The 15620-nt window shown below is 44.6% G+C and overlaps 2 protein-coding genes across 2 annotated transcripts in view; one reads left to right on the plus strand and one right to left on the minus strand.

Moving 5' to 3' along the window:
• Positions 1–3868, minus strand: part of NRN1L (neuritin 1 like) — a 47605-nt gene extending 43737 nt beyond the window's left edge. Inside the window, exon 1 of the mRNA XM_066582958.1 lies at positions 3845–3868. The gene's annotated coding sequence lies outside the window, so the exon portion shown is untranslated. The remainder of the gene's footprint in view (positions 1–3844) is intronic.
• A 298-nt stretch (positions 3869–4166) lies between these two features.
• The window catches only part of TSNAXIP1 (translin associated factor X interacting protein 1), a 57513-nt gene continuing 46059 nt past the window's right edge, over positions 4167–15620 (plus strand). The window contains exons 1-4 of the mRNA XM_066583874.1: positions 4167–4246; positions 11108–11195; positions 12386–12498; positions 13955–14081. Of these exons, the coding sequence (XP_066439971.1) occupies positions 4206–4246; positions 11108–11195; positions 12386–12498; positions 13955–14081 (369 nt within the window). The 5' untranslated portion in view covers positions 4167–4205. The remainder of the gene's footprint in view (positions 4247–11107; positions 11196–12385; positions 12499–13954; positions 14082–15620) is intronic.

Below are 15620 nucleotides of genomic sequence, written 5' to 3' on the forward strand. Positions count from 1 at the left end.
TGGAAGGCAGCATTCCTCCAAGCCAAAGTCAGACTCTTTATACAAGCCTCATAACAATGACTGGGAATTAAAAGCAAAGCCAGACTCCATGCACAGACAGCTGTTTCTGGGTATTTGCCCTTCATCAGCGTACCCAAGGAGAAAATAGAGCATTTCACCTCCAGTCCTCACAGACCTCCAACAGGTCATGTTTTCAGGATCTCCTGTAGTATGAACACCTGTGTCAATGTCTGAGGCGAAGACAATAATGGCATTACCTGTGCAACACTGAGGATATCCTGAAAACATGACCCGTTGGGGTCCCTGAGGACTGGGGTTGGAAAACACTGATTTAGACGACTGTCATCCCGTCTTGATGGGACCAAAGGGTAGCATGTTAATTATACCACATGGTGAACACTGTAATAAAAACAAGCTAGAAAATAGTTGCAGAATTGCCGTTTTACGTTCATCCTAAGAACGGTTTCATACAAGCATAAGCGCGATTGCATGCACCTTAGCACTTTTTTACACTATGAACATTTTTTTTTTGCGTGATGGGGTATGTTAAAGGGGTTGTCTCGAGGAAGCAGTGAAATTTTTTTTTGCCCAGTCCCCCTAATTAAGCAAACATTACTAAGCCCCCCTGTAAATGACTTTTCTAGCCGGTTTCTACTTACAGTTCCAGCGTTTCAGCAACTTATAAAAAGTTTCCCCAAGATGGCCGCCGGCTCTTTTCCCGTCGCTTGCTGTAGCCCGACGTCCGCGCTCCCGAGACGCTACCAGCTGTGTCTCCCTGACAACCAGACGCCCCGCAGCTGCCGACTGGACCCCGGGATTGAACGCGGCCGACCAGTCACCCACCGCCAGGCAGCAGGTAACCGGCGCTAGCCCCCGGCTCCCCCGCGCTAGCCCCCGGCTCCCCAGCGCTAGCCCCCGGCTCCCAACGGTAGGCCCCGGCTCCCAACGGTAGGCCCCGGCTCCCCAGCGCTAGGCCCCGGCTCCCCAGCGCTAGGCTCCGGGGCCCAGCGGTAGGCTCCGGGGCCACAGTGGTAGGCTCCGGGGCCACAGCGGCAGTCAGTCACGCGTCACCCGTCAGTCCGTCACCCATCACTTACCTGGGCGGCTGGGCTGGGCGGCTCTGCTGGGCTGGGCTTCTCGGCTGGGCGGCTCCAGTTTCTGCACCTTCCTCTAACAGAGGATGGTAGCAGAATGGCCGCTCCAGCGCGCTCCCGAGAAGATACAGCTCGTCTGCGCATGCGCAGAAGAGCTGTAGCGGCGAACACACTGAAGCGGCTCGTGCTCAGAGCAGAAGACCGGACTGCACAAGCGCGTCTAAAAAAGCAAGCCGCCAGCGAATTTAGACGGAACCATGGAGACGAGGACGCCAGCAACGGAGCAGGTAAGTGAATAACTTCTGTATGGCTCATAATTAATGCACAATGTACATTACAAAGTGCATTAATATGGCCATACAGAAGTGTATAACCCCACTTGATTTCGCGAGATAACCCCTTTAACGTACTATTTCTACCCGCAATTCATGTTCATTTGCATGTGGGATACAAAGACGCACTGATTTAAATTGCTAATTTGTCTGATGAGTTCCAGAAGTGTTTCTTCATCCAGTGGAATTCTGCAACAGTTCACACATCTCCTTCATATTGCGCACCTCCTATTGACTTCTATGGGGACCTTTAATGCATGAACTATTTATTTATTTTTTGTGAGGCCTAAATGCGCATGCGAAATACAGAAAGGTGCAGGAACCTACTAAAAAATAAAATCTCTCTGTAAAAAATTAATTTTCTGCTGTTATTTTCTGACAGCCATAACCTTTTTTTATTTCTCCGTTGACATAGCTGTGCCCGGGCTGGACATCCTGTAGTTTCTATTGGTACCACTTTGGAGTAGATGACTTTTTGATTGCTTTTTATTACATTTTTTCTTGGAAACGGAGTGACCAAAAAAAGCGGAATTCTTACGTTGGGTATTTTTTTTCTGACAACATTCCCTGTGCAGAGTAAATAATGCGTTACTTTTAGAGATGAGCGAGCACTCTCGGTAAGGTCAGTTACTCGAGGCAGCCTTGCTCATCTCGAGTAACTGCCTTCTCCTCCGAGTGTGGTCAGGGAGGGGGCGGCGGGGGTGAGAGAGAGATCTTTCACACTCTCCACTCCGATCCCCGCCGCCCCCCACTGCCCCCCTGAGCCTGCTCGGAGGAGAAGGCAGTTACTCGAGAGGAGCGAGGCTGCCTCGAGTAACTGACCTTACCGAGAGTGCTCGCTCATCTCTAGTTACTTTGGTAGATCGGACTTTTATGGATGCAGTGATAACAAATATGTATTTTTCATTATAAATATGGAAAAAAGTTTTGTTTTGTTTTTTTAAAGAAAAACTTTTATTACCTTTAATTTTTTCAAGAATTAATAAAATTTTCTTAAACTGATTTTTACAGTTTGTAAAGTCCCCATCAGGAACGAAAAGAACCTGCGAGGGTTTGATCGCTCCTGCAGCATGATGTAATATCATACCGCTATCTGACCGCCAGTCTATTAAGACATGCCACACGCTCGATAGATTTGCTGTCAGATGGCTGGAAAGGCAATCTGCAATGTCACAAATCCCCACACAACTATGAAGCATTATGGTGTCTTCCATCGCGCCAATGAAATCACTTGGTCCATAAGGCGTGTGATTAGCGTGGTGTTTCGAACGCCTCGCTAAACGCGGTACAAATCTGCCATTAATTTTAATGGGGCCTGGTAGACCTGCGCTCCAATGCCGCCTGCTCTATTGTCGTTGTATCAGTGACGACATCAAAAATTACAGCAGTCAGAAGATAGCGGCAAAAAGGAACATAAAAAAAGAAAAAAAAGAATGAAAAAAAAACCCTACAGATTCACTATTGGTTCAATTAAAAGATGGAAAGCTAATAAATTGAAAACTAGCTTTTTTGGAAAAGCCATCGAAATCAATGGGGGAGGGAAATTAAAAATGTTTATTGACCTTTTAATTCAGTTTTGTAATTCAAAAAGCGAACATGGAGACAGAACTGACTGAAGTGGTAGGTCGAACACACACGGGCACTCACGAATTCCGCACGGAATCCGCCCGTGCCCGGTGACCCCGCGGACCTGTCAGTGTCTTCTCTTTCTGTACGGCGGATGGTCCGCACAGCTCACTGTCGGACATGCGCAGTACGGATTGTTTTCTAACTCCTGCTTTTCCCGCGGACCATCCGCAGTTTCAACTGTGGACGGGCCGCGGGTCGGACTGCTTCCATTGACTTCAATGGAAGCCGCCCATGCGGGAATCGCAGGGAAATGGAGCATGCTGCGATTGGTTTCCACTTGTCTGCATGCAGAATCTTTTTTGCATTGCATGCTATCGGCGGCACTTGCTGCGGAACCTGGGCGCGGACGCCCGCTCTAGATTCTGTAGCAAGGGTCCGCCCGTGTGCATTGCGCCCTACTGCAGGTGTGAATGTAGCCGTCTAATGCAAGTGGAAAACGTGGTTTTTGTACGGATCAGTTTGCATCAATTAAGCCGGCTTCACACGAGCGGATTTGCGCACGCAATACGCAGTGAATAGAACCCATTGCTTTCAATGGGCTCCTTAGATAGGTGTATTTTCCCTGCACGTTTTGGTCATGCAGAAAAAAAAACGCAGCGTGCTCAAATGAGGGCGCAATTTCAACGGCTGCCTATTTTTTGGCGCATGCAAAATGTACAATAAAATATGCCGATGCACGTGCAAAAAAGCAACATCCGTTCCGCAAAAACGCGGTGCTCGTGCATGCGCAAATATGTGAGGCACCCTCTGCTAACGGCCAGCGTAACACGGGGTGAAGCGTCGCTTTACCTCATCTGCACCCACTATCCACAATGACTGGGAGACTCTGGAGATAATAAAAATAAAAAAGCCATTTTCCTCTGTGTTGGCAGCCAGCAGAGACTGCTGCCCCTCATGCCAGTACTGTGCAGGGGGTGAACCCTACTACCTACTGTGGCTGGCAGCAGTGCGTGCATGAGCCGCTCTCCCCGGCACACACTGCAGTGTGGTTATGGCAGACACGTGACCACATCTCCGGAAGCTTCCGCTGCCCTCTGCGGCCCCGCCCACTCCGCGCGGCCGCGGTTGTCCTGGTAACGCGTAAACTCTCTACCTGCAGCCATGGAGCTGGACGAGCCGCCGCGCAGCAGGTACCTGTAGAGGGGTGTGGATGCCCCTCCGGGGTGACAGCAGCTGTGATGCCCCCTGTAGGTCGGGTCTGGAAGTATCTACCCTCATGTAGTAGAAGGGACCTTCCACGCGTAATTACAGCATGACATCTAACTGCAGGCAGATCTCATTTCTCCTTCACACGGGCGGATTTGCACGTGCAAAACCTAAAGAATAGAACCCGATCCTTTGGGTTAGTTCACATTTCAATAATTTGCGCAAAAAAAACACTAAAAAACCGCAGCATCCTGTATATTAAGGCGCTGCAGCACGCACATCCGAGCGTACGCCCACGTGAGCACGCGCTGGGGGGTTTGTTGGGAAGCGTCCACAGCAAACATTCTGCAGCTGAAAGTCTGCATCAAAACCCGCACCATTCCGTATGGACTTTGGTGAGAGCAGCGTAAACGGCGGTAAAACTAGCACGCTGCAGATTTAAATTCCGTACCGCGTGTCGATTTCCGCACGGGTTTTGTTTTAGTTTTTTTTTTGCAGCGTGTGGATGGGATTCTCAAAATGCTGCGGATTTTCCGTGTGGAGGGTTCGCACAGAAGAGCCGTGGCAAGTCAAACCCGTTTGAACATGGCTGAAGCCTTTTTCAATTGCGCATCGAAATCTACAGTTAGGGCCCCCTAATTAGGTCGCTATCAGATAAGTGTATTATATCTCTGTATTTGGTGCATGTTTTACGGACTGTAATACACAGCTAGTATAAATCTATGCGTCTGTTCACATGGCCGTATTCCTCACGTCCTTGTATTAAAAACGCAGTTTGACTTATTTTCCCCCGTTTTTGCCTCCATATCGGCATTAGGGCTTATCCACATAGTGTTTCGCCTCCGTTCAGGCTTATTGTCTCAAAATTAAAATGGGACTAAATGGTTACTTTTTAACCACCATTGATTTCAGTGAGCTATTTAAAAAATCCGCAGAAAATCACTATTTTTGCTGGGGGTCCGAATAAAAATTCTGTACCGTATACTGCGGATTTTGACTCAGATTTTTATGCAGATTTGCTTTGGATTTTCTCAGCTGTGGAAAATCCACAGCAATTCTGCTACGTGAAAACTGATCGATGAGTGGGGGTCTGAACGCTGGCACCCCCGCCGATCACCAGGATGGGGTCCTGAACCTCCTTAAATTTACAGAATGGTGGCCTCTCAGTTCATTTCAATGGAACTGCCGGAGACCAAGCGCTCCCCCACCACCTATCAGTTTTAGGTGAAAACCTGAAAAACAGCAACTAACTGGAATAGCCCTTTAATACATGTGCCTGCTAGTGTAACCCACTGTGGGCTTCCATGTGACAATCTGTACCTGAAAGCCACAGCAATTTCACTATGTGTGGACCTCACCTCAAACTTCAGAAGAGAGACCCAAACATACATGCGCAGAGACAAAAAGCAGAAAACTAGGCGCAAACCACAGATGGAAGACTGGGCGTAAAGATGGCGAAGGTAAGACCAGCTGCTCCGCCTGCGGACAGTCGTGCGACGTCTCTTCCCACTGACCACTAATGGTATCACTATTGACTGGCCCATATTGATACAATTATGGTTCATGAGTGGCTTTCAGTGTTTGGTTTCCAGTTGCTTGAAAAAGAGACATATGCGTCGGAACGCGTCACCGGCTGGTCTTAAATAACGTTACCGTCACTGTTCGCCATCTTTACGTCCAGTCTTCCATCTGCGGTTTGCGCCTGAGTCTTCTGCTTTCCTGTCTCTGCGCATACTTAGAATCATAGAATGGTAGAGTTGGAAGGGACCCCCAGGGTCATCGGGTCCAACCCCCTGTTCAATGCAGGATCGCTAATTCATCCCAGACAGATGTCTGTCTGGCCACAGCTTGAAGACTTTCTTTGAAGGAGAACTTACCACCTCCCGTGGCAGCCGGTTCCATACTTGACACCCTTATAGCCCAGTGGCTTATCAGTGTTACTAGGTTGGCTGCAACCTTCCTGCAATATTGTATATCGATGTGTTACCATACGGAGCTCTGCCCGCTTTGTTTCTCCTTTGTGTTCCATGCCACACATATAGATGGCCACCTCTTCTTGGCAGGATTGCTGAACAGCCAGCACCAAACCCCATTTCTTATAGGGGAATGCTATATACATTGTCCATATAGGTATTGGCTGCCAGGAGCATAAGTAGAAATGTTTGGAGGGCGGCTGGCAGAGGCCCCCATAGGTGCTCGCGGTAGTGGTAAATGCTCCTGTGGCACAAGCACAACTTGTAGGTATGAACTATAGAGAGAACAAGTCTTTTGATCCCATATCATCATATAAAGACTTGTGCACACAGGGATGGTTTTAGAGAAAGTGTGGCCTGGGCAAAACTAGAAATGAGGCCCGAAATACTGAAATACTGCATGTACTACAAAGTCACATTCAAGATATCCAGGAGGTGGTGTGCAGGGTGCTGCAGCAGTGGTCTCTAGTGCTTCCAGGGGTGTTGGAGGGTTTGGCAAGAATAATTATTCATGTACATTTCTAGTTATCAAATGCCAGGACTAAAATGTTACCTCCATACGGTGATTACATATTACCCCCATACCATGTTTACATATTATATTCGTACAGTGCTTAAAAATTACCAGCATACTGTAATTACATAATATCTCCATACAGTGATCAAATATTACCACCATACCGTGATTAAATATTACCTCCATACCGTGATTACATATTACCACCATACCGTTATCAAATATTACCTCCATACACTGGTTACATATTATCACCATACCGTTATTAAATATTACCTCCTTACTGTGATTAAATATTACCACCATACCATTATTAAATATTACCTCCATACTGTGATTACATATTGCCTCCATACAGTGATAAAATATAAACTCCACACAATTATTAAATATTAGCTCCATACAGTGATCAAATATTACCTCTACACAATGATTACATATTACCGTCATGCCGTAATTACATATTACCTCCATACCATGATTACATATTACCTCCATACAGTGCTTAAATATTACCACCATGCAATGATTACATATTACCACCATACCGTTATTAAATATTACCACCATACAGTGATTACATATTGCCCCATACCACGTTTACATATTAACTCCATACAGTTCTTATATATTACCTCAATACAGTGCTTAAATATTACCACCATACCGTGATTAAATATTGCCTTCATACAGTAATTAAATATTACATCCATACAGTGATTACATATTACAACCATACAATTCTTAAATATTACCTTCATGCACTGATTAAATCTCACCGATTAAATATTACCTCCATACAGTGATTAAATATTACCTCCATACAGTAATTAAATATTACCTCCATACAGTGATTACATATTACCTCCATACAGTAATTAAATATTACCTCCATACAGTGATTACATATTACCTCCATACAGTGATTACATATTACCTCCATACAGTAATTAAATATTACCTCCATACAGTGATTACATATTACCTCCATACAGTAATTAAATATTACCTCCATACAGTGATTACATATTACCTCCATACAGTAATTAAATATTACATCCATACAGTGATTACATATTACAATTTACAACCATACAATTCTTAAATATTACCTTCATGCACTGATTAAATCTCACCGATTAAATATTACCTCCATACAGTGATTACATATTACCTCCATACAGTAATTAAATATTACCTCCATACAGTGATTACATATTACCTCCATACAGTAATTACATATTACCTCCATACAGTAATTACATATTACCTCCATACAGTAATTACATATTACCTCCATACAGTAATTACACATTACCACCATACTGTTTTTGAACAAAACGTACTATATGATGACCCATGTTACCGATAATACCACCACACCGTGACCAGTACCACTATGTAGAGAGCATTATTTTCAGGGCGTAGGCAGCAATAGGGGTATGGAAGTCAGAAAAAAAACCCTCAATAAACTGAAATGAAAACTTAAAGCGGTTGTGATATCAGTCAGAGCCCCTTTAGGAATGCATCACCTAGCACAAACAGCACCCAGCCCCCTTGGCAAACAGCTGATTTTCAATGAGGGAACAGCAACCAGCCAGACATTTCCCTTGAAATTTATTAAAGTATGTGTATAGCTTATGGGTTCCGCAGTTGTAACCCCTATTGCTACACCACTGTTCAGGGAGGGTGCTGCAACTGGTCTGTGCACCTGCACATTGGCAAGTCCAGTCAGTGCCTTATAATGTCTGGGGTCCCCTTGGAGATAATGGGCCTTGGGAAATTGCCCAGTTTGCTCCCCCACCTCGCCAATGCCTGCCCTGCATTTAAACTACCATGTTGCAGCCATGTACAACTCTTGAGCTGTTCAAAGTCGTAATACGCCACCAATAGAAGTCGGTCCAACCCTGATGGGACCCCTGGACGGAGCCAATAACCAGGTCTGAACAGGCCCTAAAACCTTCCTTCTCAGTATTCATGGGGGCAAATAAAAAGCCAGCAATTCTTTATTTTGTAATAGATACATGTGGGGGGGGGTTTTCGGTAGAATTTTTTTCTTTTTAATCTCTCATTTTGCACTTTTGTGTTTATTTTGCTGTGTTTTTTTTTTCAGTACAGAAGCCTACGCAAAAAAGATATTCCCAAACCAAAGCGACAGACCTAAAAAATACATGACAAGTAAAGAAAAAAGCCATTATTTTTTGTAATGTGTTTCATATTTCCCCGTTCACCTACAACTAATATCTGTCCGCTGTGTTTTTTGATGCAAAAAGTGGCCAAACGCTACTAAGAATGTGCCATTTTCCGAAAACCTCTGTGTGACACCGTAGTTAATCTATGAATAGCTGCTCGGATGATTAGATCACTGTCCTCATTGCCATCGCACATTCACGCCCTCGCACTTGTGATATAAAAATAAACCAGCAACACGGAGAACGAAGGACATTTCATTAAAATCAGCATTATTTTTAGTTTCACTAAAAATGTGTAATGCACGCGGAGTACTTAAGCCTGACCTATTCTTTGTAGATATAATCTTGAATAATCCGTCAGTGACCTACAATCCATCTGTCAGTAGGAAGGAGACATGGGGGGGGAAAGACGGATTTCTACTTCCTGGTTAAGGGAAAAGCAAACAGCAAAATGAATGAGCGAGAAGTGTTACTATTAGCTAATGGGGAGATGAAGAACGGAATGGATGGAACCTCCAAGCTGCTAGTGATACATAATGGGACATGGGAGTATCACTCTGACATAACCTGTTTTATTGCAGCGTTCCAATCATAAAGCCGATATTCACACGATCAACCCTTTCATTAGTTAGGGGTATTTTGGGTTCTGATGACCAGAAACAACATTTTAGAATTCTGCATTTGAAATCAACTTACTGCAAGAAAACAATATATTAAAGGGCCATTCTAGTAAAAAAAACAAAAAACACATTTTTCCAATAATGAACCAACTAATTCTTCTCCCGGCTCCCTACAAGTCCCCCATCGGCAGCTCTGGGTGTTCCCTTTGATATAGGGTTTACAGTCTGCAGCAGCTGTGTATTGCTGAGCTGTCATTGGTTGCAGCAAGCTGTGACATCCCATATGCAGGCTGCTGTGGCCTGTAAGCAATACATCAGAGAGAAAACCCAGAGCTGCCAATGGGGGGACCCGTGGGAGAGTTGGGTATAAACTTGTTTTTATTTTGGTATGCAAATAGAAGATGTTGCAATGCCTTGGCAGTGCCACCTATTAGAATGTCTTGTAACATCCTAGTCATGGTATAAGACCTTTTAACCCCTTCAGTACCAGGATGTTTCAGTACAAAAGCACCAGACACTTTTTAGCGATTTTTACCCGTGTAGTGGCTTTATGGCCCTATTTTATTCTCTTCAGCTACCAAAATTATTTTTGCTGTGTTTTTTTTCTTCCATGACATGGGGCTATTTTTTAACAGATTTCTCCCCCCACCCCCCGGCAACAGTTTAGGTATATATCTATATATTTTTTTTTCCATATATATATATATATTTTTTTTTATTTCTTCTGTAATTTTTTTAACTTATTTGTATTACTTTTTTAACATCTTTGTCCCTCATGACTTCATATAAGACATTTGTGAGACATTAAAGTTGAGGACCAAGCACCATAAATTTACAGCCCTTGGTCCTTATCGGGTTAAAAAGTAGAGTATTAACTTGTAGTACAGCTACCATTTAATAGGTGGCGCTGCCGAGTCATTGTAACATCTTTAATTTGCACACGGAATATTTCTGTGTCATACATAATGTGTAATACAGGTACATATTGGTTTGGAAAGGATACTCTTTTTTTGGGTGGGTGGAGGGTGAAATCACTCATACAGTTTTCTGAGTTTTTTGGTGTCATTTGTTACTATGTTATTATTGCCTATCAGGGAAAACTAGCAGGCACCTATTAGGACATACCTAGGGCACAGCCTAATAGATAACTACATATGGCAGTCATGGAAGCCTTCAGGCACATGGCTGTTACATTTAACCTCCACTTGTAATTGTTTTGTGGGAGTGCAATGGAAGGGAGCCCCCTACCTTCATTCTGATCTCTTAGATGCCACAGCCACTATTGACCATGGTATCTAAGGGGTTTAACGCCTAGGATCAGAGTTATTGCCACCTGAGTCCAGCTGTCAATTATGTGGGCACAGTTTTTGACATTACTATGCTGTATATATAGATGCTCGTCCTTAACAGTATGCCGTAAATATACAGGCAGGACAAAAGTCCCTCAACATATGGTCCACAGAACCGACCAAAACTATGGGTAACCCTAGCAGCAGGGCTCAGTCTCGCCTCTCTCTACCAGCCGGTACAATTTAGGGGATTGTGAGTTATAGAAGTGCAATCATTCATGTCTCAATTACCTGTAATTCTTTTATTTTCTAAAGGCTGCAGTTTCCTGCACTTCCCACAGCAAGAAGTGATGGAGGAGATACAACCAACGTCTATTCTTTTGTCCAACCCAAGATTAACATAGTAAGTTTATAAAAAGAAGCCTACATGCAAAAGACAAAGTGCTATATGAGATATTTGTTACAATTGTTAAACTTTAATAAAGTGGCCATTCAGTGTAATTATGTGGTAAGCTTTATCAATCATTAACAAGGGCTTTAAAATTGCCTTCTCTCCTCCTTCAGTTTGTACAACATATGGGACACCCATAGATTGGACAGATAGGGTATCTCTGCTGCGGCCATGTTCTTTTGTCTCAGTATGTAACTACTCGGTGTGATTCCCCTCAACCATGATCACCTGTGTAAAGATCAAGGTCTTCAGCAGCGGTGTCCAACCTTTTGCGTCTCTGGGTCACCTTGGAAGAAGAAGAGTTCTTTTGGGACGCACATTAAATACACAAAGACTAACCTAAGCTGAAAAGTAAAAAGAGAGGTCCATGCATAATTTTCGTGATATCTGCCACCACAAATAAGCAAAAACATCCTTACATAATAATCCTAATCCACAATCCTCTAAGAAATCCTCATCATCCGCCAAATAGTCCCCTATCGTCTTTCAAACAATCCCCATCATCTTCGACAATCCTCCAAACAACCACCATCATCCTTAGCAGTCCTCCAAACAACCTTCATTGTTCAACACTGTGTCCCCAAATAACCCCATCATCCTCCAAATAACTCCCATGGGCCATATGAACTCTAGACTGGAGTAAGTGCCTGCTTCTGCATGAAACCCTGGACACGGTAACCTGTCCTGGCTCACATGCACTTAACAGCCACGGACCCATTTGTGATGCCAAGCAAGGGACAAACTGCTTTGGCTCGCCAATATGAGACTACCGTTTCTCTTTCTTACCTCAATACTGGATAGGAGCGGTCAGGACTCATGAGAAGAGAAAGGAGAATCACTGCCACACACTGGACGTAGAGTGACTCAGTGAGTCAGACAGCCACAGAGCTGCAAGTGCCACCCACTGTCTCGTTATCTGTATGTGCCTGTCTGCTGCCAGGAAGGCCTGCGGCCTCACATCCTCATATCCAGCCTACTCTTTCTGTTGGGCTGCATTCATAGCCACCCTGGGACACATGCGGCCACAGGACCATGGGTGTGACCCCCCTGGTCTACAGCTGTGTTGACTAAAAAGTATTAAGTGCCATAATTTTTGTAGCAACGCCTTGTAATGAGACATTTGCATATGTTCTTCCATGTAGAATCCTATAAATTCAGCAATTGGTTATCTTTCAACTTGGCCAGCATATGGAGCAGGACAGACCAGCATTCAAAAGCACAAACCATGTGCAGAATCTGATATACGCACTACCAGGTTAGTAGAAGAATGCATCCTGATTTTGTACCCTTTAATTGTTCCATAGCGTAAAATGATCAGTTACTAGTGTAGTATGTTTCCACCAGAAGACAAGAGTTGGCCCGGTTGAGCTATAGGTAACGCCCCTGTCACGCTCACAGTTGCCGATTGGCTCCCGGATACACACCTTCACAGGTTCCCATGTCCACGTCCGTACATCTCATACATGACTGCCCATACACACATGTACCGGCCATGCCCCTGAAAACTCACACATCTCCGCTCCCCCTGTCCCCTGCCGGCCCCTCTCTCACCATCCATGCCGCGCCCTTCCCTCTCTGGGCTGTAAGTCTCCTCTCTCTGCGTACCAGGCCATCCCCCTGACTGCTCACACATCTCCAATCCCCTGCTGGCCCCGCTCTCACCGTCCATGCCGCACCCCCCTCCCTCTCTGGACTGTAAGTCCCCTCTCCTCACTGCACAGATGGCCACGGGGAATGCTCTGCAGATCAGACAAGTCCTGGGGGAGAAGATGCTCAGCTCGCTCGGACATGCGCATGGAAAATCTGTGAGGGTGTGTGTGCGGGAGCCAATCGGCAGCTGTGGGCGTGACGTGTGGAGACATACTACACTAGTACCAAATGACCATTCAGTCCCGGGACAAGGAAGACTAAGGACTGGTGAGTTATCACTGTTGAGCTCGCTGCTCCTCAGGTCCAGTCTTAGTTCGGGGGCCCACTGGAGAATTCATTGTTATCCCAGTCGGTCAGTCCAAGCCTGCTTTTGTAGGAGATTCCTGCTCCACCTTCTAATGGAAGTCCATAGCACCCAGGGTTAATTGTATAATAGGATTTGTTTTGTACATTAGATTTGGGCATCATTGCTCTGTGTAAATGTATGGTTAAGTGTAAATAGTCTTGATTGTCTTGTGAAACAAACAATTTAGGAAATGAGCCCCCACAGTTAGCGCCAAAGAAATCGGATCAAGATAATATCGGATGCATTAAACATCGGGTGTGTGACACCGCATGACATCACACCTTTATCCATCTATGCCTCAAACATATGATGTCACTTTGCACAATCCACAAAACTCCTGAAGTGACACCTCTCTCTCAACCCCAAGGGTGGCAAAGCCAAAACAATATGCAAAGTACTTACATCCATAGGACATGGGTTGGACTCGTTCTCACTTCCCCTATTAATGGAAAGGAGTCCAGTGCATAGACAGATAAAGATGGGTATTTTATTCCAGAGGCAACACATTTTGGGGGTCTCTCAAACCAATGCCCCATTCCTCAGGCTGTATATCTATGCATTGTGCTCTCTTCCATTAACAGGAGAATGGGAACCCCCCCTCATCCTACAGATTTGGCATTGTAGATAACTCCTGTCTGAGTGCCCGTCTCATACCCTTTGCATATTATTTGTTTTGTAAGCTTATTTTTGATTATTTTTTTGTCTCATTTAACAGGTTGCGCAAACAAAATGCCAGTGCCGTGTCCAAGCCACGGTATCTGGAGAAACTTGAGTCCTACTTGAGAATCGAACTGCAATCTTTGGATTCAGCCAAAGTAATTTCTCAAGAACTGAGGTTACAGGTCAGTTATAGAGTCAATACTTAAAGGGGTTGTCCCGCGCCGAAACGTTTTTGTTTTTTTTTCAATAGCCCCCCCGTTCGCCGCGAGACAAACCCGATGCATGTGTTGAAAAAAAAAAAACGAATAGTACTTACCTGAATCCCCGCGCTCCGGTGACTTCTTACTTACCTTGCGAAGATGGCCGCCGGGATCTTCACCCTCGGTGGACCGCAGGTCTTCTGTGCGGTCCATTGCCGATTCCAGCCTCCTGATTGGCTGGAATCGGCACACGTGACAGGGCGGAGCTACGAGGAGCAGCTCTCCGGCACGAGCAGCCCCATTCAACACGGAGAAGACCGGACTGCGCAAGCGCGTCTAATCGGGCGATTAGACGCTGAAAATTAGACGGCACCATGGAGACGAGGACGCTAGCAACGGAACAGGTAAGTGAATAACTTCTGTATGGCTCATAATTAATGCACAATGTACATTACAAAGTGCATTAATATGGCCATACAGAAGTGTATACCCCAACTTTGTTTCGTGGGACAACCCCTTTAAGTCGGTGCTGCTCTTATTCATACTCTTATTTAACCCCTTAAACATTGCAACTCATGGATGTCAAGAAAGGGAGGGGGGGGGGGCTGCTTATAGCATTGTTTTCCTGTGGAGAACAAAGGATCTGAGCACAGCTAATAGTTAGCTGTGCTCAGAGAAGGCTTCATTAACATACATAATTGGCATTTAAGTAGCTGAGAAGCTACTTAAATGCCATTTATTTTTTATGCAAAATAATCGCTCAAAGCTGTCGCTCAAACTGTTGTTTGAGCGATCTTTGAGCGATTGTCTGCTCATGTAAATGGGCCTTTAGGATCATTGAGGGAACAATGAATTTTCAGATACAACAAGACATTCCCCCAAAGACTACAAGTAAATCAACTAAACAATGGTTGAAAAAGAAAATTTGTTTGTGAAAGGGCCAAGTCCGAGTCCCGAACTTTAAGGGGCTTCTAGGATTTGAAAAAATTGTTGCCTCTATCCAGAAATAGCACCACACCTGTCTGTGGGTTGTGCCTGGTATTGCAGCTCTGCTCTATTTAAGTGAATTCGGCTAAGCTGCTATACAGGTGTGGCACAGTTCTGAAAGAAATAAACCATTTTTTTCCTTATCCTTTTACCACTATTGAGATGCTGTGGCTTAACCAGAAGAGTGCTGTGGATGCCAGGCATCATAGAAATATTGGTGAACTGAAACACTTTTGCAGTGGGGAATTGCTCCAAATCCCTTCTCTATATTACACAAATCATATTTTTCCTTTACAAAAAAAATCTTTGGTGAGGGTGATTGCTGCTAAAGGGGTATCTACAGATTATTAAATGCAAGGGTTCACTTAGTTGTTCTCCCTGCACTGTGGATGATTAATCAATATGCTCAATAAAAGGCATGACCGGTACACATGTTGGTGTGTTATTAGATTAGCCAGATTTGTGTTTTCCATAATTGGGACTTTGATAACATTCAGACTACATTTATTAGCAATCAATGCAAAAATTCCAGAG

The sequence above is a fragment of the Eleutherodactylus coqui genome, chromosome 11 (genome assembly GCF_035609145.1).
Source record: "Eleutherodactylus coqui strain aEleCoq1 chromosome 11, aEleCoq1.hap1, whole genome shotgun sequence".
In the NCBI taxonomy this organism is placed as follows: Eukaryota; Metazoa; Chordata; class Amphibia; order Anura; family Eleutherodactylidae; genus Eleutherodactylus; species Eleutherodactylus coqui.